This window comes from Sturnira hondurensis, unplaced genomic scaffold (assembly GCF_014824575.4).
Source record: "Sturnira hondurensis isolate 20B ecotype Veracruz unplaced genomic scaffold, ASM1482457v3 Scaffold0004136, whole genome shotgun sequence".
In the NCBI taxonomy this organism is placed as follows: Eukaryota; Metazoa; Chordata; class Mammalia; order Chiroptera; family Phyllostomidae; genus Sturnira; species Sturnira hondurensis.
In genome coordinates this window covers 23,158,641-23,180,079 of record NW_028076767.1, presented here as the reverse complement: position 1 = coordinate 23,180,079, position 21,439 = coordinate 23,158,641, and the positions used below count along the sequence as shown (strand labels likewise).

Below are 21,439 nucleotides of genomic sequence, written 5' to 3'. Positions count from 1 at the left end.
CCTAGGTCCAGCTGCTGCTGCACACTGTTCTCCTGGTTGCAAGTCTACCTGGGACCTTCAGAATTTAGGAGGAAGTAAGAAGTTCATGTCCAAGAAGGGGCGCAGCTGTACTCTAGGACAGGGGTCCCCAATCTCCGGACCTCCAACTGGTACTGGTCCGGGCCTGTTAGGAACTGGGCCACACAGCAGGATATGAGTTTGAAGGTAATGCACTTGAATCATCCTGAAACCATACCCACCCCCACCCCCGTCTGTAGAAAAACTGTCTTCCACAAAACCGGTCCCTGGTGCCAAAGCGTTGGGAGCTGCTGTCCAGAGTGAGCCCTGCCCTGCAGCTTTGTTCCGAGGGCTTTCTGTCTTTTTTTCTGCAGGTGAGAATCTTAGGGGACAGTTCAGCAGAACCTTCATTAGTTTTCCAGTTGCATTTTAATACACTGATGCATCAAAATGAGCACAAAGCGGGTTTGGGGAATATTCTTTGGTCTGTTTTTCTTTTATCTGGGGCCTGTCCGGGTTTTAATGGTGTTTTTGTCGTTTGCTTCCCTGACTTAATTTGTCCTTGAGTTTAGCTGGCGCAAATGACATTAATTGGGTCTTTGTTCTTTATTTTCCCAGGCCAGGGAGATTTAAGCTCTGTAGTCTCTGGTCAGGGAGGAGGGGTACAAGCCATCCACTCGCAAGTGTCCTTGGGTAGGGGAGAAAAGTTCTCGCAGTTCACCAGCTGGCTGTAAGTTGCTCCAGCTGTTTGGCCCTGTTTGATTATCTTGTCTCAGTTTCCCCATTCCACTTGCTCAGGACATTTCCTAGCTTCTTANTGCCTTTTTTTCTGCAGGTGAGAATCTTAGGGGACAGTTCAGCAGAACCTTCATTAGTTTTCCAGTTGCATTTTAATACACTGATGCATCAAAATGAGCACAAGCGGGTTTGGGGAATATTCTTTGGTCTGTTTTTCTTTTATCTGGGGCCTGTCCGGGTTTTAATGGTGTTTTTGTCTTTTGCTTCCCTGACTTAATTTGTCCTTGAGTTTAGCTGGTGCAAATGACATTAATTGGGTCTTTGTTCTTTATTTTCCCAGGCCAGGGAGATTTAAGCTCTGTAGTCTCTGGTCAGGGAGGAGGGGTACAAGCCATCCACTCGCAAGTGTCCTTGGGTAGGGGAGAAAAGTTCTCGCAGTTCACCAGCTGGCTGTAAGTTGCTCCAGCTGTTTGGCCCTGTTTGATTATCTTGTCTCAGTTTCCCCATTCCACTTGCTCAGGACATTTCCTAGCTTCTTACTATCCTGCCTCAGGGGGAGAAGAGAGGGAACGGTCGCAGGGCCTGAGGCCTGGCAGGGTGGCAGGGGAAGCCCGCTGTGGTGTCGCCCACGCCTCTACTACAGGTGCTCTGCAGTCTTCGACCTATTCCATGTTGGCCCCCACGAGCAAGAAGTTCTGGAGAGAGGGCAAAAAGGTCAGACAGGAATGGTCATTAGCTGCGCTGCATGGGAGCTTCCGGAGAGGGAAAGGTATAGGAAGAGGCAAGTTCTCAATAAAAACAAGGTCAGTGCAAAAACCAAGCCCTAAGACTTCTATGAAGGGAGGCCCTTATAAAACACTGCTCTTATCAGCTGTCTTCCCACCCCTCCAGCCCCGCCCCCGGGGATATTATTTGCATAGCCTAATAGGCTAAGCTCTGGGTTTCTGGAAGATGTCTGTGAATTGCTTCCTCCACAATGCTTTTCCCCCAGGAGAACAATGCACATTTCAGTGCTGCTTGAGGGGACTCCCCTCACATAATTTCTGAAATGCAGCCCTGGGTTACCTTGGGGTAAGAACATAGGAACAGTGGAGATATTGTGAACTAGTACTTCTGAGTTTACATCTCAAGTGTAGTGCGGTTGTCCCACCCCCCTGCCCCTGGTAAGTTTCTTCCAATAGCAGGCGTGGTCAGCTTTTCCCCAGGATCATCCCTTGCTACCATGGGTGGGAAGGCTGGTCAGTGGCCGAGTGGGGACTCTTAACACCATCAAGGACATTCAGGGCTTCTTCAACTGGCCCCTCTTCAACCCAGAAGCGTTGCATCTAATCTGACCTCTCCGTACATTCTGCCATGTGTGGCTAACGGGCCTTGTAGATGTTCACTCAACATGTTGGACCTGAATTATTGAGAACTGAGCTATTTTACATGCAGCCCAGATTTCAGATCAGAAAAACCTGCCATTGATATACCAGAATTAAAAACAATTTTTTCCTGTGTAAAGCAAGTCTAGGATGTAAGTGGGAGTTAAGGGTACCCTCGAGTATCCACCAACCCTGAAGCACCCCGCCCAGGCCCCGCTTCTCACTGACCTTGTGGATTTGGAGCTGCAAGTCGTTGAGGAAGGTGTTCCTAGGCAGAGGAAGCGGGAAGCCCTCCGCAAGCTTTGCTGGAAGATAAATGGCAGAGAGGTGGGCTGGACAGAAAACACTGGTGGGGCAGGGCGCGTGTGAAGACACAGAACATCGCATTTGCAACTAGCCAATGAATATGGGCCAAGACACACGGTAGGCTGTTGGATGCAGGGCTGTTTTTTTTTGGGGGGAGGGGGCGGTGAGCACAGGCAAACACTTGGGAAATGCAGCCTCTTTAGGAGTTGACAGCCTCTTGGGTTTCTATCAGTCCCTTCAAGAGCCTTCCCCCAGTCACCACCCAAAGTGGCAGGGCTGGGCCATGCAGTGTCTATCTATAGGGACTCATCCCCGAGGACACCATCTCCCCCACTGACTCTTTTCAACAGGTCATTTTTGCTGCTCTTATCTCTTAGTTGTAAAAGGCAGATGGTGAGGCCAGTTGGAGAGGGTCCTGTCCTGGGAGGAAGCCTGCTGGCTTCTCAGGCAGCCACTGTCTCAAGTACTACTTCCATCCCTGTCACCCAGCAAGTCAGTGACCTAACCTGGCTCAGGACCTGGGCATGTTAACCGCAGGTGTTCTCCCTGTGCCACCTGACACACTTCCCCCTGGGCCTAACTCCTCGTGCCTTGGGACTCAACTTAGCCCTCACCTCCTGGACTGACCTCTAAGTTCATGTTCAGTGCCTCCTTCTAGCTCCCGCAGCCCTCTTTGCTTCCTCCTATTGTGGCATTTATCAAACTTAATGTATGCCTTCCCACACGAATTCCCTGAGGGCAAGGCTCATAGATTGCCCATACCCCAGCCAGCGTGGAAGACAGGCTCAGCTTGCTGAATGAGTGAACTGTAAATCTGACAGCCAGGGTATAATTCGTCTTTTGTGTGTGGCAGTCAGTAGCAGCTCCGCTTACCATTGAGAGAGGGGTATATGAGGTAAGTTGCATAGTAATTCAAGACAGATTCCATCAACTGCACCTGGAGCAGAGGAGGGGCCAGAGCAAAAGGATCAAACAAGACATGAATGAAAACGAGCCCAAGGACACTGGCTGGTGTGGCTTAGTGGATGGAGCCCAGGCCTGTGAACTGAAGGGTCACCGGTTCGATTCCCAGTTAGGACACATGCCTGGGTTTCAGGCCAGGTTTCCAGTAGGGGGCGTGTGACAGCCAACCACACATTGATGTTTCTCTCCCTTTCTCCCTCCCTTCCCCTCTCTCTAAAAATAAATAAATAAAATCTTAAAAAAAAAGAAATACTGAGAGAAAACAACTCACATTGAAGAAATTGATGTTGGACTGTATCAGTTCCAATTTCAGCTTACTGTGTGGAGAAGAGAGACATGGTCAGCCTGCCCCAGCTGTACTTTTCCACACCCCGGGGCGGTGTGCAGCCTCTATGGGCAAGGGCATGTCAGGGGCTAAGCACCAGGGGTTCCTCCACAATCGAAGGCTTTAAACATGTACTGTGACTTAAGAGGTGACATTAAAAAATAGTGCTATCTGAGCACCTTTGATAAGCTGGAAGAAATTATGATGACAAATATTAATGGGAGAAAGTGGAATATAGAACGTAATGCACTGTATGTTTCCTGTCTTATATAAATGTATGAAAAAAGACTGGAAGGGAACATGACATTATTAAGAATGAGAGTCTGTATGGGACGAAATCAGGGCTGATTTCTGTTTATACTTTAGTAATTTTTTTTCTTTCTCGCCATGAGCATGGATTATTTGTATCATGGCGGAGTACACAGTAAAAATGGAAACGAGAGGAACTAACAATAATGGCAGGCAGCTGGCAGCCGCTGGGGGGACTCGGCACCTGGATCACTGTCACTATAGAAGCTGAACCCCAGTTCCCCCCATTGATTCCTCTCCTAACCGTCTTTCCTTCAATCCATCCTGGTTCTCTTGTTCAGGAATCCTCATCCCCCTGGACAGATGTCTGCTTTCTGCTCACGGGGCAGAGTTATGTTAATAATTCCTTAGTAAGTTTTTGGGTGAGATCCTTTCCTCACTTTGCTGCCTCCTTCCTCATAGCCTAAGGCCATGGCTGTCCTCCCCGATACCACAGAGACCCCCCAAGCCAGGTCTGTGCCTACACTCACATTCGGGACCTCTCAAAGCCCCAAAGGCTCATCATTAGCCTCTCTATTTACAGACCAATTAAGGAGATATTTCTTTTAATGGGGTCAGAGCACTCTATCAGCCAACAGGTATCCAACCCTGAGGCCAGGATCTGTTCCTCTGATGAATCCATTGTACCTGTACCTCAGGAGGGGTCAGCACCCAGAGTGGGTGAGCTGAGGGCCACATGTGGGGACTGCGGACAGAGGTCACCACTAGCCAAAGTACCGGCCCCGGGGGGCTGTCCAAAGCCTGAACTCTCCACTGACTCATTGGTTAAATAAATACTTGCCCACGGATTGGTTATCTGGGCAGTGGAGCAGTCAACAGTGGCTTGGGGGCACCTAACACTCCATCCAAACTCTTTACTTTCTCATGTGTAATATTGACAGTTTTCCTCAATCTTGTATGTAAAGTCCTTGCAAACACCTTCTCCAATTGGACTGTGATTCTTAAATACCCTCTGTGCGGACGAGTCAGCTCCTTCACTGATGCCTGAGAAGGGGAAGTGAGGAGCCCATAGTGATAGGGAACCTGAAGGTACCTGACAACTTTTCTGGACTTCCGGCTTTCCCCCCTGAGGCATTGCCAATATGCCTTTTCCAGAGCGGGGCACCAGATTAGAGAATGAGCTCACCCCAGTGGAGACCTCTGTTTGCCAAGGGCAGCTCCAGCCCTATCAGTGAACCAGACTAGATGCTCTGACCTCTCGCTCACCCCTTTTCTCCCCACACCCATGGCCTCTTACCTTCCTGGGGTCAGGGAGCCCCAGATTCTGTTGGAGCTCACACTGATGGTGGCAGAGATGTTGGTTCCCTAGAAAAGCAAAGGACAACGCCCAGATTCTCAGGCTACATCGGCATCCTGTCGGTTCCTAGTCCGGGAGACAAGTCTCCAGAAATAGAAACCCCAAGGCCAGAGGCAGCTACTCAAGCATGATGGACTGAGGGTGCAGGGTGGCGCTGCCTCCACAGCCGCCTTGACTCTAAGACAGGTGAGCTGACATTTCAGAGGTCTCCATCTTTTTTTAAGAAAATTTGATTGACTGATTAATTGACTTTAGAGAGACATTGTTTTTTTTTTGTTTCACTTATTTATGCATTCATTAGTTGATTCTTGTATATGCCCTGACCAGGGGTCAAACCTGCAACCTTGGTGTTATTGGGACGATGCTCAAACCAGCTGAGCTACCCCGCCAGAGCAAAGGTCTCTCTATCTTAATGGAAGAATCAAGAAGGGAGAATAAACCCAAGTTAAAACCTCAGAGTATTCGAATTGGGAGACCACCCACCTATGAGCATGACCGAGGTTTGGAGCAGACTAGGGGAAGGTCAGAGAGTCCCTGAGCCCTTTTCATATACATGATTCGCAAATGTTTCCCCCCATTCCGTGAGCTGCCTTCTCACTTTCTTGAACCGTGGTGTCTTTTGAAGCACAAAAGTTTTTATTCTGATGAACCCCAATTTACCTATTTTTCATTTTGTCGCTTGTGTGTTTGAGTCGATCTGACACAGCCCTGCCTAACCCAAGATCATGAGATTTTACTGCTGGATTTTTCTGAAAGTTTTATAGTGTTAGCTCTCACACTGAGGTCTATGACCGACTGGGAGTTAATGTCTGGGTACGGTTTAGGAGAGGGGGCTGGTCCCATCGTTGTGGACGTACAGTTGCCCCAGCACCACTTCCTGAAAGTCCACTCTTCCCCATTGAATTGTGGTGGTCCCTGTGTTGAAAATCAATTGACTATAAATGTGGGGAATTAATTCTGGATTCTGAATTCTATTCCATCCATCTATCGATCTATCCTTGCACTGGTACCATTCCACCTTGAGCTCTATAGCCTGATAGTATGTTCTGAAATAGGAAAATGTGAGTTATGCAACTTTATTTTTTTTTCAAGATTGTTTTGGCTATTCTGGGTCCCTTGAATTTACATATGAATTTTAGGATGAGCTTGTTATTGAGCCAGTCGGGATTTTGATAGAGATTGTGTTGAACCTGTAAATCAATTTAGAGGGTATTGCTATTCTAAGAGTTCTTTAAAATGTATAACTTCTTTAAAAATATAATTTAATGACTTTTATTTGTGACAATTTAAATAGTTACGCCTTAAACAATTTTCTAAAGGACACACATAGAATCTTTGACTCAGCTGGAGTGAATGACTTTTAAGGTTTCTTACAACTCTGAATAACTGTGCCCTTGGGAAGCCGGGCCGATCAGACCAGAACTGCAAGGCCCACTTATGCCTCCAATGGAAATAAGTGACCCCAGCATCTATCAGCTGGGCAGCCTCCCAGCCTTTCCACAGAGGGAGGGGCTTATACCCACACCAGCAGGACCCTTTGCTGCCCCGGCCAGGATCAGACTCACCGCCCTGAGTTGGAAGAGTAGCTTGCGGTCGGAGGAGTCGGGCAGGAGGGCAAAGGCCTGGATGTTTATCACGGGCACGAGGGTCACATTTCCAGGGGTGAACGTGAGGAACGGAGCTGATTCAGGTGACACCTCAAGCTCCAGCTCCATATTAGGGTACAACCTGGGCAGCTGGAGGAAGGGAGCAGAGACTCAGGAAGGGGCAGGAGACAACCAGAGGGACCCGAAGCTGTATTCCGATTGAAAGGGCTAGATGGGTGGATTCCCACAGTTCACATCTCTAAGGCCCCGAAACCAGCAGCAGCAGCAGCAGCAATGTCACAGGACGAGGGAATCGCATTTTCCCGACTCTTTCCCAATAGATTGATGTCGTGGTTGGAAAGGGCACTCGGATGGAGTGTCTGAGGCAGATGGGACACCCCATCGGGTATATTCCAAGAACAGTGATGGTCACCGTACTTCCTTCTATGCTGGCCAACTTGTGTTGACCACTGTACAAGCTTGGGGCTGAGCCGAATTGCCTGGTTCAAAAGAGGGGAGACTGAGTGCTCTTTGCCACTCTGCTGCTGCCTCCTTTCAGCTATGTCCTACATAAACATCGAGCAAACATCAGTGAAGAGCCTAATCCCAAATTATTAGCCTGCCCAATATTTGTGCCCTGGAAAGATCCTGTGTATTTGCGTTGGCTGAGTGCTTTTGTCCCCCAGTGATCCAGCAACTCGGGGCACAGTACAGTTGTCCCCATTTGAGAGACAAGGACATTGAGGTCTAACAAGATTGAGTTCTGAATATAGAAAACAGCAGATCAAGGTTCAAACATTGGCATTCTGAATATAGATCCTCTGTCTCTATGCCACGAGGAATCAGAGAATGATGGAGATTTCGTACAAAAAAAAAAACCCTTTTATCTTTACTCACTGTTCTAATAGGTAAGCTGTTAGGCTGGAGAAAGTCTATGCGGAGCTCAAATACAGTCCCCAAGTTCGGCCTAGGTCAAGGGGCTTGCCTCGTCTTCTGTGATGGGTGGGCAGAGGTCTCACCTGCGGAATCACGGCCCCTAAAGATGTGGTGTGCAGGTGGACTGGAGAGTCCAGGGGACGCTGCAGCAGTCGAAGCAGGAAGCTGCTTGAGAAGCAGGAAATCATGGTGGTGAACGGTATGTCCTTTGAGGTCAGGCAGCTTGGCTTCCGCCAGGCTTTGGCTGAGGGGTTGCCGACAAACCTCATTAGGTTCTGGATCTGTAAAATGGGGATGAGAATAGCACTCACCATCCAGAGCGTGCCAGGATGAAACGAGATGGAAGGTGGATCACGCACCAAGTGCAGTGCCTGGAACATACTAAGAGCTTACATGTCTCTTGTTGTTTGGTATTTCTCAGCATGCCCCCCTCGAGGTTCCAGTGAGGGCTGACCGCCACCCCAGTCTGCATGTAGTGTGCTTCCAGGTATGGACCCCTGGGGTCCTTCCCTACTCACCCCGGGACTTGCTGATCTTTCAGCTTGAGGAGCCCCGCCTACACCTGCCCATGGCCCTCTTGGTCCCTCTTCCTTGAGGATCCCCACTATTTACCTGGGCAGCTCCTATAGAACTTACCACAGTGTAGGATCTGGAGGTGCTCTGTCCAGACCTCCCTCCAAAGGGATCAGCAGAGAGGAGGGCTGCTGGTAGCCTTCCCCCTGCCCAACCCCCACTGCCTCACATTGAGGTCCCACATCATTTGAGCTGGGGCCATCCTCTCCTAGACAGCTCCCAGCCCCTGCTGAGCATGGCTTGAGTGGCAGAGCTGGAGAATTTTCTCAGATCACTGCCAGGATTCGAGGGGGTAGTATCGGCAAGAGACTAAACAGGAAAGGGTACCCCCCACCCCACCTTCCATTTTCCCTGTGGCATCTGAGGGTCAGGTATACCAGTGCGGAGGGGGCAGGGGCTGGGAGCCAAGGGAGCCCTGGACAGAAAAGCTCCTGCTGTTTTGTGGACCCGGGGCGGGGGGTCGGTGGGGGGAGAGGTGGAGGCCAAGGGGAAGAAGGGCCAGGAGCAGATACTGAGTACTGAGCCTGGAGAAAATGGTCTTCGAGACCTCCAGAAAGGGGTCTCAGCAGAGGCACCTGGACAGTGTCTCGGCTGAGGTTCCCCATTGTCTCTCATTCATAAGGAGACCTCTGAATAGAGGTGTCCAGGCTAGGAGTGCCGACATGCCTGTCGGCATGGTGGGGGTGGGGTAAGGGCAGGGCTTGAGTCCTGGGCTGCTGCAGCTCCTTCTAGAGACTGACAAACACCAGCCCTGCTCCAGGCTGGTCTGGTGAGAGTGCCAGGGAGAGCCTGTGTGATTGCCTACATTCAGGTCTGGAAGATCACATGTAGGACTCCAGCCTGGTGTGTGTGGCCCTGTTCTAATAAGCGAGCTTGGCTCTAGCCCCCGCCAGCTTGGCCGAGATGTCTCAGAGCTACTCAGATGTCGGGTAGCGTTTTCCCGATCTGCCCGCCTGCCCCCACCCTTCACAGGTGTCCGTCCTGCAGCGCTATCTGAGGGCTCTTCTACCTCCTGCTCCTCTCGCCTTTGTCCTTCACGGGGGTTTCTCTAATAAAACTCCTCTGAGTCTAATGCTGCCTTGGCATCTGCTGCTCAGAGGACTGTGGGAAGAAATATGAGACCAGAGTCTGTCTGATGTTTTAAAGTACTGCTAAGCATAGCTGATACTATTGTGTGTCAGACTCCAAGTGCTGTATGATCTCTTATGGAACCCCTGGCGTCCATGTGCACAGACAGGGAAACTGAGGCACAGCCTGGCCTTGACCTCATGTTGAGCAGGGTCTAAATTCTACATTCTTCCCCTACCTTCTTAGGGCTCCCACTGTGGGTCTACAGTCCTATTTGGTGCTCTCTCCTGGTTACTCCTTACTCACGTGCTCATTTCGGATGGTGAAGTTCATATGCCCGGCCTGGTGGTAAACCCAGCTGGCTGTATTGAAGACGTATTCGGAGACTGCAAAGTAGATCATGAGGTCATGCTCCTGGGGCATTCTGATGGGTGGAATATCAAAGGAGACCCTGTCGTGTCTGCTGAGGCCAAAGAATTTACCCTGGAGACAGAAGGACTTATCAGTCACCCAAGGTCCTGCCAGTGAGGGGACCTTGTCAGGCAGCTATCAGGCAGAGGCATCCAGAGCCTGCCTGGGGGAGGCCTCCTTGTCCAAGGTGGGGGCCAGGGTGGTGGTTCCTCAGCAGAAGGTGGGGTTGGGCATCTTGAAAGATTTCCTCTGTCCCTTCGATAACTAGGTCCTGACTGCTGCCTGAAACCCCTCTTCAGTGGGAGGTGTGTCCTGTGTTCTCCCGGGCACAGGATGTGGGGCAGGAAGCACAGTCGGTGGTGAAGGGCAGGGACTCTGGAGCTTAACTGAGTGGGTTTGAACCCTGGTCTGCTTCTTCCTACCTGTGCAACCTCAGGCAGGTCCCCAGCTGCCCTTGTGCCCCACTCCCCCCACCTGTACGATGGGGATGATGCTAACAGTTCCTACTTCACAGAGGTAGTACGAAGGTTAAAGACGTGAATATTGAGACATAGTAAGAAGCTTAGGTGTTAGTTCAATGAATAAAATTGGAAGGGGTGGCCCTCCAGGGCCTGGCTCCACCCACGGGGAAGCTGTGGAAGAGACAGGAATGAAGAGGGGGCGTCACTAGTGTCCTGTTGCTGTTGTGACAAAATTACCCCCACCTCCGTGTCTTGAAACTGCACAGATCTATTCCCTTACATTTCTGGGGGGGCAGAAGCCAGAGCTCAAGATGTGAAGTCTGGGCTCCCTCTAGAGGCTTCAGGGTGAATGTGCTCCCTCGTCTCTCCCTTCTGGAGGCCCCTGCACTCTCTGGCCTGCGGTTCCCTCCCCAGTTCCCTCCCTCGAAGCGCCTCTCGCTTCACTCCAGCTTCTCACTTCCATTGTCACCTTGCCTTCCGTTCCTTACCTTGTACCTCCCTTATTTAAGGATCCCCACGATTACCACAGGCCAGAATAATCTTGTCACCAATATCCTTAATTTAATCACAGCCGCAAAATCCCTTTGGCCGTGTAAGGTGACTTGTACATACAGATTTCGAGGATTAGGATGTGGACCTATTAGAAAGCCATTCCTCAGTCTTCTATTGGCGGAGACAGAGTATTAGCAATGCTACCCTGCAGGTGTGCCGTGTGCCAGGCACTTCATTCACGTCCCACTTAATTCCTGTAGCAGCTTTATGAGCTAACGTTATTATTATTCCAATTTAATAGAGGCTCGGGGAGGTGAAGTAATTCCTCCAAGGTTCTCCACCACAGAAGTGATAGAGCCCAGGTTCAAGGTCAGGTCTTCTGGACTCCAGACAGATTCAGCATGTTAGGTCAGACACCTTGTTTCAGGTTTTGCCCTACAGTGCTGAAAGTTGCATAACTCTGCCCACCGTGGGCCCTGGTTCTGGATGCGGATGGAGAGGCAGGTGAAGTGGAGAGGGAGGCAGGCGCTGACCTTGGGAAGTGGAGCTGGTTTCCTGCCCGGCCTCAGCTCCAAGGCCCTTTTCCCACAGCCCCTTACCTTGAAGGGCACGTCCATGCCTTGCGAGGTCACCTGGGGAGCTCCCACTAAACGGTAGTCAACGAAAGCAACCTGGTCAATCTTCAAGGTGACTGTGGAATGGGAAGGAGGCAGCGTTATGGACAGGGCAGTGAGACACAGTTGTGGAAGTTGCACATTGCACAACCCCAGGGAGCTCTGTTCTCACGGACTGTAGCCTTCGGAGAATGGAAATGGGTTGGGGCATATCCACGGTACCTTTGGTCACAGAGAGAGTACTTCATTCATTCATTCACAGAGTCATTGACTCATTCAGTGTTTCCTGAGCACCTGCTGTATGCCAGGTGCTATGCAAAGGGCTGATGAAACGGCTGAGTGAGACAGTCTGAGTTCCTGTCCTCATGGAACTCACAAGTCCAGGGAAGGAAATAATCAGACATTCAAGGAAATAAATATACCATTGCAAGTATATTAGATGTTAGGTAGCAGAAGTTCATAGGAGGATGCCAGCCATCTAATAGGAGTAAAGTGGGAGGTGGCAACCTGACTTGGACAGGGGGTCAGGGAAGACTTCCCGGAAGAGGTGATGCTTTGGCTGAGATGTGCGGGAAGAGCAGGTGTGGACTGAGTGAAGGGGGATAAGTGGGGAGGGAGGACACTGTCAGAGGGAATGACATGTGCAATGATCTTGTAATGTTAGAGAGCACTGGGTATTAGAGGGACTGAGAGGGACCAGAGAGGCTGGCTGAGTTGCGGAGAGGAGCGAGATAAAGCTGGAGCTGGGGAGTGTGGCTGGGCCAGACCATGAGGGGCCTTGTCTCCAGCAGCTAGGCTCAGCATTCTGAGTCAGAGGAGTCTTTGATAGATTTTAGAAGCCGCAGAGACCTGACTTAGTCTGTGATTGTAAAAGGTCCCCGTGGCAGCCAGGGATGCAGGGCTGGGAGCGCCCCCAGCCCTGCACAGGGAGCTCAGAGCACCCTGTTTTGTAAAAGCGGCCAGTACAGAGCCAACACACGATTCTCCCGTGTATTATAATTTTCTGCCCACCTTATGTTCCTGGCAGGTTTCCGAGTCACCACCCTCAATCACCTTACAGAGCAGACTGCACTCATCCCCTCTCCCCCCGCCACCCTGAAAAAGATGGTTGCCCCACATCTAATTCTGTAGGATGGACAGATACTCAATGGGGAAAATTCTCCCAGGACTCTTTGTGGGGTGGTGCTTCCAGGGATACTGGGTGCTGTGGCATCTAATGGCACCCAGGGGAGTGAGGGGGTGGGGCATTCCCAACCTGGCAGAGTCCGGAGATAGGGCTTCAGGTGTGAGGTTGTTAACTCCACGACCATTTCACAGATCTGCCAAAAGTGGGTGAGAAAGCCAGGTGAGTTCTTCCTCCCACCCTCCCCTGCCACCACACCAGGAGCCCTGTGTCATGTCCCCACCACGGGTGAGTATGTGCGGGGACAGCACAGTGAAAAGGGAGAAGGAACCGCTACCCCCTGTCCACACTTGGTCGTTGTCCCATTTGGGCCAGCCTCTCACACAGGTGGGTCCAACGTAAAGTTCCTGGGCTTTTCTGGAACCCACATTAAAAGTGAGTGGTGGTCAAGTCAGCACTACCATAGGGTCTGCTAGCTGTCACGGCCCTCTTGGGGCTACATGGCAAGAAGTGCAGTACATAAACGCCTATGTTAGAGAGCAGAGGGACAAAGCGGAAGAGCTTCTAGGTGCAAGGGGAAGCTCTTGAGTCAGAGGCTCCACCACCCCATTCCCCAAGGCCCTTTGCTTCCTTTTCCTGCTGAAGTTTCTGGCCAGCAGGGAATCCATAACCGACCATGGTGTTCGGTCTGTAGGCAGTACTAACTATGGCCAGCAGAGGGCCTCAAAGCAAAGCCAAAAGGCGGGGTCACCAATCTACTGCTTTGTAAACCGAGACTACAGTTTGAAAGAGCCCAGAGGTTTTTAGTCCGACTATTTCCTAACTTTGGCTATTCCAGCACCATCCTTGATGCTCCAGGGGGTGCCTCAATTTGCCCAAAGATACACAAAGGGTAAATGTAAGAGGTCCTTCTCTGCCTCCAAGACCAAGGCTTTTTCCAGAGCTGGGAAATACTGAGGGCCCACCTCAATACTATTCTCAATAGTATTTGGGGGGGCAGAGGGGTTTTATTTAAGAAACATTTCCCTGTCCTAAAGATGAGAAAGATATTGTAGGTTTTTTTTTTTCTAAAAAACTGTAGATTTGTTTTGGATTTTGGTCCTTAGACCACTGGGGGTTGATTTTTGTGTGTAGTGTGAGGGAGGGATCCCAAAGTCACTTCCCCGGATCACTCTAACATTACCTACACCCACATGTCAAACCCTTTGCTGGTTGTAAATGCCAATGTCGCATATGTGACCGTATACAGCGGGGGAAGCCTTGAGGTTTGCCTTGCACAGCAAATGAGGAAGGGTTTGCTCAGCAAATTCAGATGGCAACCTACTTCAGAGACAAGGCTGTTTCCAAAGACCCAAGATACACCTGCCAATGACCCTTAACTGCAACCCTGCTTATCCTTTGTTTACCTTTTGCTCCGAGATGGATTTGAAGTTATTTTCAATACTTTCATGGAAGAGGTTCAGGAGCCAGCTGGAGAAAAAAAGGAAGGGGGTCAGGATCCAGCTGATGATCCGCTGAGACCCCCAAGAGGAGGGCTATCCATGGACTTGAACTTTCTTGGGTTATCCCAAGAAGGGACACAGCCAGGCAAATTTAATCCAAGGGTAACCCTTGGGTAGCGGGGATTCCCTCGCTTTTCAGATGGGCAAAAAGCTAAATCTTTGCTCCCAGGCTGTGTTGGTAATAGTGGGGAGAAATAGACACTTTTATAAGTAGCTGGTGGCAGGAGAGACTAGCAAACCCCGGGGAGGGTAATTTGTTAGTATATATTAAAATGAAAAAAATGCACATCCCATTTTAAGAATTTACCCTATAATTTATTTCAAAATGATATTATGCAGAAAGTCACTTTTGTGACATTCTTTGTAATAGTCAAAGAGTGAAAAAAACCCTCAAGCTAAAAAACGTGTCAATAAAGACTGATTATTATATTTTAGTGTCTTCATATAATGGAGTATTTTGAAAATGAAGCTCTTGTGTTCAGGTGTGGAAAGGCTTACAAAGGCATTGTTAAGTGAGACAAGCTAGGGATGTAACGCTGTTATAGCATGCTGCCATTTCTGTCAAAATAAAAGTGTGCGATAGTTAACTGTTCAGGCATAGACTCTCAGGAATGAGACGTTAGAGACTGTTAATGTTGGTTGTTCTGTCCGGGAGAGCTGGTTGGTGAAGCAACCAGAGTGGAGAAATATTTCTTTCATTCCGTACCCTTTGCACTTTTTGAATTTGGCACTATGCAAATGAATCACCTATTCAAAAACATTTACATTTTTTAAGGTATAATAAGGAGAGTTAAGACCTATTCTTAGTACCCTGCAAAATCCACCAAACGACTTCTGGCTGTTTAGGTATTAGTCATCCACTCACTCATTCATTCAACAAACATGCCCTGAGCCCCTCCTACCTGCTAACCTGGAGTGAGGTGTTGAGGGACATTGCTGAAAAACCTGGTGGAGCTCAGGCTGGGAGTCTGGCCCCCTCCTGGTACAGCTGCCCACTGAGAGCCCTCCCAGCCACAGACCCCACTCTGAGAGTCTCGGCCCAGAAAAGAGTTTCTCACACTATGTTCTCACCTGGGGCCGAGGGTGAGAGGTTGCGGGGAAATAAGTGAACTACGTTAGTGGAATTACTTCTGGTAAAATTTTTTCTCCCATAAAGTTTTCTTTACCATTTGATGGTTGCTGATTGGATGATTGGTGGTATGTATTGAAATGTATGTGTATTATAAAGTGATGTGGCAACAGCAGACACAAGTGCTTCCTGGGGTTCTGCAGAAAGCATCGTGGGGGCTGACATCTGCAGATTCTTCTCTCAAGCCTTCTTGCTCTGGCTTCTGGCCAGTGAGAGGCTTGGGTAAGAAGAGAGAGGAGTGGTAGTATTTCCGCCGAGGTCCTCCCTGCCTGCTGAACCACTATACTCCTGTCCCAGGGCTCTTCTCCAAGGTTCCAGCTCTTTCTAGGCTCTGGCAACACCCTTCGTTCCCTCTCACCTTCAGCCTTAGGGATGGTAATAGCTCCCGGCTGTTGCTAGTCTCTCTTGAATATTCTCTTCATTAGATCCGTTTCACTTAAGCCTTCTGAATTGCCCTCTGTTTCCTGCCGGGATCCGAGGGATGCAGTGCCAACCAAAACAGTCACCCTGGAGACTGCCATCATTCATTTGAAATTCGCTGAGCATTCGCTCCAGGCAAATCACTTTGGAAAACTGGATTGCCCTTAAAGGCAGTCTTGCCCAGGGGTGAGCAACCCTTTTCTTAAAGGGCCAGATAGTAAATATTTTGGCTATTGCATGCTATGTGGTCTCTGTTGCAACTTCTCCGTTCTGCTAAAACAGGCCTAGAAAATTGTAAACAAATGAGAGTGGCTACGTTCCACATGAAACATTATTTACAAAAACAGGTGGCTTACTGGATTGGGCCCAGAGGCTTTAGTTCACTGATTTCTGATCTTGATGAGTTAAGAAATCACTGATTTCTGATGAAGAGTTAAAAAGTCAGTGATTTGCCCTCGGGCCCATCAGGGACATCCCCTAGGTGAGCTGGAGGCTGAGGCAGTTCTGACAACTTCTAGCAAGTGGATGGGGTGACTGACCTTAGGCTTCCGGAAATGTCGATACTAAAGTGGCCGACGGAGTTGCTGCAGTGCGTCACGGAGGCAGTGGGTCGTCCAGACTGGTCTTTGCCCAGTTTCACAGAAACTGAGATGGAAACGCCATCCGCACTCAAATCAAAACTACCGTGTAAGGTGCTGGCCGGGAGAAATGAGAACCACATGGTGAATAATCAGTCACTTTCAGAAACAGGAGCCTGAAAAGGCAGACCCAGGTTAATCTCCCAGTTCCCCATTAACGAGCCGTATATCCTGGCTGAACCATGGTAACTGAAAAATAAAAAGGCCTTTCAAGGTGAGAGGCAACAAGCATTTATTTGAGATCAGTAAAAGTAGCTATTCAGGAAGCAATGATGATTCAAAAGCCCAAATAATGCTTCAACTAGGAGACAAAAGCAACGGGTATTTGTGAGAAAGGGAAGGGGAACAATTACATAGAAGGATGGCATTTCTCCTAGTGGAGATGTAACATAGTGATGTTAATCCTAAATAACGTTTTTAATTTTCAGTCTAGGAGTCATCAGTCCGGTGGTCATTCTACCTGCTTTCTTGTTATCTTTGCCAACAGTTCTTCAGGGCACCAGATTGCTCTAGGCCCAGTGCAAAGGTTCTGTTGCCCTGTTTTAACGTTGCAAAAGTCAGAGACACAGACGTGCTAGGCAGTTGTCCAGCACGGCAGCTCTGACTCTGTTTTCAAGTGGCTCCATTTATATCGTTCTGACAGCCTCAACTTACCATGAACTAAGACAGCCAGTGTTTACTGAGCATCTTCTATGTGCCAGGCCCACTGAAAACACCTCCAGTCTATTGTTTCATGTGACCCACAACTGCATTTGAGATAGATCTGGTCCTTTATAGACTGGACATTTAAGAATCCAGAAATGGAAGTCCAGGGCAGGAAGGCTCGCCCTTGCCCAGAGCAAAGAGACATTCTAACTCAATTACTTACATGAAAGCCTTTTTCACCATCCAGTTCCCAGAGACGGACATGTAGTTATCAGACAGGGAGGCCATGATGCCTTGCTCTGGGCGCAGACTCAGATTGAAGTTCCTGAGTTGGAAGTCTCGGATTCTCAGGCTAGGAAAGGAAGGCAGACTATTAAATCTGGAAAAACTAGGGGCACATCAGTCCTCTGAATGAATCCCCAGAGTTGCCTCCAGACTCTCACACTCTCTTTCAGATTTATTTATTGACTTAAACCACAAAGGACAAACCACAAAGGAAGTTTTCCCCAACCTTCAAGACCAAAGACCTTCCTATTGTCTGTGACATCTACCCCCATTAGCTGCCCCTGTCTGTCTTGCTCACTGGACCTTCACCACTGACCCTTACTGCGAAGAGGACCCTGTGAGCTGGCTTTGCATTATGTGTCCTGTCCCCACAGATGGCACTGGGCTTTCCCGGGAGACAGCTTCCCCTCTCTGCTCCCCACACTTCAAATACAGATCAGGGCTCACAATCTATGACTGGGATCACCCACGGGTGATCTGTGGGCCATACATATGATTGATATGCTACTGATAGGCTTTTCCTATAGTATTCTTAAAATTGGAATCAGTTACCGGCATTTTGAAATGAGGAAATTTCATTGTAAATTATGAAGGAAACACCCCATCCCCCCAGAATGCTAGTTTCTCTTGAAAAAGTCAAAAGGCAATGTTCTTATTTCTTTACAGCATCAGTCCCTGCTACAGGAAGTAGCAGCCGCCCCCTAGTGGCTTTGCCCAATGGGGCGGTTTAGGGATATTGGAAAGGGGATCGCCCTCTAAGCAACCTGGCCTGGGGAGTATGCGCGCATGTGTGTGTGTGTGTGTGTGCAAATTTAAAATAGCTGTACTTTGCTGACTGTATTCAGAAAATTGTCTCCAGAGACGGGGAGGATTCCAAGAGGCAGCCTTTTCTATCAGTGATCTCCAAGGGCTTATTCTGGACACTGAGGAGACTGGGGAAGAAAAACCCACGCAAACAAGGAATGGATGAAAAAGAGTAAGGAGTGAGGAATCCAAGACTGCACTGTGAAAGCTGGAGGGAGACTAAGGTCAGTTAAGTCTTGGGGAGGGAGATGAGGAAACAGGACTTGCTCACCAGGGCCCAGAAGTCCCCTGCTTGTATCCCCAGTCCCTCACTGGGGGTACGTGTGGATGCTATCTTCCAGAGATGGCATGCAACTAAAATGTGAATGGGCTTAGAAGGACTCTGAGTCCTTGGCCTCTAACAGGTTCTGGAGGGATGGATGCTATGCCTCAAGCAGGTCCCTAATGGGCAATTGGGAGAGTGTGCCAGGGATTCCTGGTGGAGCAAAACCTCAGGGTCACTCTCTGCAGGACTGACCTAGAGGCTGGTGAATGGTTGCCCAGGAAAAACATAGCACCTTTCAGAGGCCCCACAAGAGCTGGCTATGGTCCCTTTCCTTTTAGTCCGGGTGATGACCCCATGTTTGTCTCCCTCCCCCATGACCTAAGGTCCCTGTTCTCTCTCCTCTACTGCCCCGTGATAAGGACTTCACCTCCTGAACTCATAGCTCACGCTTCCTATCAGGCCGGCATGGAAGCTTCCTGACAAATCAGGCAAGTTGATAGTGGACAGCTCCTTCTCCAGGGCGGCCTTTCCATATTGGCGGGCTGTAGGCAAATAGAGGCAGTTAGCTCACTCAGTTGGAGGTAGCTAGGCAAAACCGTTGAGTAGCCAGGCTTTGGACTCACTAGGACTGGGATTGAATGCAAGATTCGCCACTTACTACTGGTGTATCTTAAGAAAATCTCTTAAATTCCCTGAGCCTCAATTCCTCCACATGTAAATGGTAACTGATACTAATAATACTACCAACCTGAGCCTGAGAATGAAATTAGATGGTGAACTCAAAGTGCTGGGTAAATGGCAACCATTGTTATTTAGTCATTCGACTGGATCGTGGAAGCGATGATGGAATATGATGGGACTCTTAAGGAACCATTTCCATCTGTGCGGTCAAACCTTAGGGTTTTTGGATGTGATAATGAACCACAGTAACCTACTATTGCTTGGGCTGTATGTCAACAATGCAGATTCCCAGGCCTGATCCAGTTAATCTTAGGCGGATCTCCACAATTGTGTCCCAGCAATTCTAATGTGGGTGGTCCACAGACCACCCAGGAAAAGTGCTGACCTAGCCCTACGCTTAACCTCTGGTAATTCAGTTCATGCAACTGAAGCCCAGGGGGTGATATGCCCAAGCTTTCTAAGCCAGGGAGCGGCACGACCTAAGCCTGTGATTTTTTTTTTATCCTGGTTATGCCACTCTATTAGGCAACAACGGGCCCCCAGAGGAATGACCAAATCCACTTACCATATTCCAGGCCTTCTCTGGTGATCCTGGCCACAAACCCAGGGTTAGAAGCCCCTTCTCCAAGCCTGGAGACCCCTGCCAGCAGCAGCAGGGCCACTACCACACAGTATGGCCTGGCCATCGTCTCGTCCTCAGCTTCTACCCGGGCAGAGGTTGGGCAGGGTCTCTTTGTAGGAACCTCCCCTTCTGAAGGTGACAGCTGAGGTTGAGGTCCTTATAAAGCCTGGGGTCACAGGAGGAACTGAGGCAGCTGGGAATGAGGGCGGGGAAGGTTCAAGGCTTTGGAACAGCCTAAGCTGCAGCAACTTGAGGTGGATGGGAAGAGATTGCTTATGAAACCATTTGTGGTTTATTTCTGGCCAGAGAGTAGCAGAAATGGGGCTATAATTTCTAGTTTCTTTCTCTTCCAAATACTGCTTAGAGCCGAAGGAGCCGCCCCACCACACCTCTCTCTAGCTGAACACCGTCCATTCATTCCCTGTTATCTACAGACTGAAATCTAACCCCCCAGCCTAGCCAGCCTGAAGGCCACCACAACTTGGCTGCAAGGCACTTCTCCAACCGGAGAAGCCCCAACCCGCCAAGCCTCCACTTTGGCGCTGCTGGATGGAATCCACTGTTCTCCACTTACATCAAGCAAGACTGTCTCCATTCAGCCCGCAAATACAACCAATGGACTCTGCAGCTCTAGGCTCCAAGAAATTTGGGGTTTTCTCTTGCCTACATTGTTTTTTAATCAACTTGACTGAGGCATACTTTGTAGTTAATCAAATGCACAAATTTACAGTTCGGTGAGTCTTGGCTCATGTCTGCACTCATGTAATCACATCGTAATCAAGATAAAAAACCATTTCTATCACCCCAAGAAGTCCTCTCATGCCTCTTCCCAATCGCCTTCCCACCCACTATGCCGGGAAACCACAGATTGCTTTCTGTTACCCTTGACTCATGTTGCCCATTCTAGAACTTCATGTAAATGGAACGATCCAGCATGGATGCCCTTCTGACTGGCTTCTTTCAGGCAGGTTTGGAGACAAATCTATATGTTTTGTGTAACAACAATCTATTCCTTTTCACTGCAGAGTGGTACTCCTCACAGTGGTATGACCAATCCTTTTGTTGTATTGTATTTTAGATTTTCTTCAAATGGGAAGTACATCATGGCTCAAAAAACCAATCAATCCTAATAAGATGTGAAAAATCTCATGCTTACCCCTCCTTGGCATCTTCTCAGTTCCTATCCCCTCTTCCTCAAGTAAGCAGAAAATTCCACTGTGATGAGTGCGAGGAGGCATGGATGGTGCTTTGAGAGTTTCTATTCTAGAGCTTTCAGGAATACAGAGAGGGAGCAATGAAGAGAGTAGAGGTGTTTGCACTTGGTTTTGAAGTATGTGTAGGAGTTTGGCAACTGAGAGAGGGACGTTCTCCTGGGCAGAGAGAATAGCACGAGCCAAGGCACGGAGAGAGCACTGCCCATTTGGGAAGGTGCGAAGAAACCTGGGAGAGTCAAGGGTGAGGGGTGCGGAGGGAAGGCAGGTGGTGGAAGAGGTGGAGGCAGAAACATGGGCGGGGTTCTCCTCTCGAAAGGCCCGGTTATTCAGCCCTTGAGGTGAACACATGGAATAGTCTTCATTTTCCAGCCATCGATCCTCCTCCTGCTGTCTTCAATTCTCCTTTCTCCTGAGCAGGAGGCTCGCGTCGTGACATCTCAGTCCTGATTCCATCACTGTCCAGCCACGTTTGGTTTAAACTCAGCTTTGGTCCTGTCCATGTTGACTCTCAGCTCATATTCTTATTATTTTCCCTTCACTCTCATGTAGGCTTCCATTGGTTTCATGGCTTGGAGTAAGCAAGCATGGGTGTTCATACATGTGCACACATGTATGTGTATACATGTGCATACGAGGTAGTCTTCTCTTTCATGTACTGCTCCCTCTTCCCA

General features: G+C 49.2%; 1 protein-coding gene across 1 annotated transcript; it reads right to left on the bottom strand.

Moving 5' to 3' along the window:
• Positions 1–1,048: 1,048 nt before the first annotated feature.
• Positions 1,049–20,431, bottom strand: LOC118985469 (lipopolysaccharide-binding protein-like). Its single transcript, XM_037044046.1, has 15 exons — positions 19,498–20,431; positions 18,679–18,793; positions 17,121–17,249; positions 16,154–16,309; positions 13,970–14,033; positions 12,696–12,759; positions 11,426–11,517; positions 9,769–9,945; positions 7,905–8,102; positions 6,865–7,035; positions 5,240–5,307; positions 3,640–3,685; positions 3,279–3,342; positions 2,328–2,404; positions 1,049–1,430 (listed from the first exon to the last, which is right to left on the bottom strand). The coding sequence occupies exons 1-15, from the start codon at positions 19,616–19,618 to the stop codon at positions 1,398–1,400; spliced, it is 1,575 nt and encodes a 524-aa protein (XP_036899941.1). The 5' UTR covers positions 19,619–20,431; the 3' UTR covers positions 1,049–1,397.
• Between the last annotated feature and the right edge of the window lie 1,008 nt (positions 20,432–21,439).

Excerpts from the sequence above, each read along its gene's own strand:
- LOC118985469 (XM_037044046.1), bottom strand. The coding sequence starts at position 19,618 with ATGGCCAGGCCATACTGTGTGGTAGTGGCCCTGCTGCTGCTGGCAGGG. Across the intron at positions 12,760-13,969 it reads AATCCATCTCGGAGCAAAAG|ATCTGTGAAATGGTCGTGGA; the intron begins GTAAACAAAGGA and ends CACTTTTGGCAG. Across the intron at positions 8,103-9,768 it reads TCACCATCCGAAATGAGCAC|ATCCAGAACCTAATGAGGTT; the intron begins GTGAGTAAGGAG and ends CCCATTTTACAG.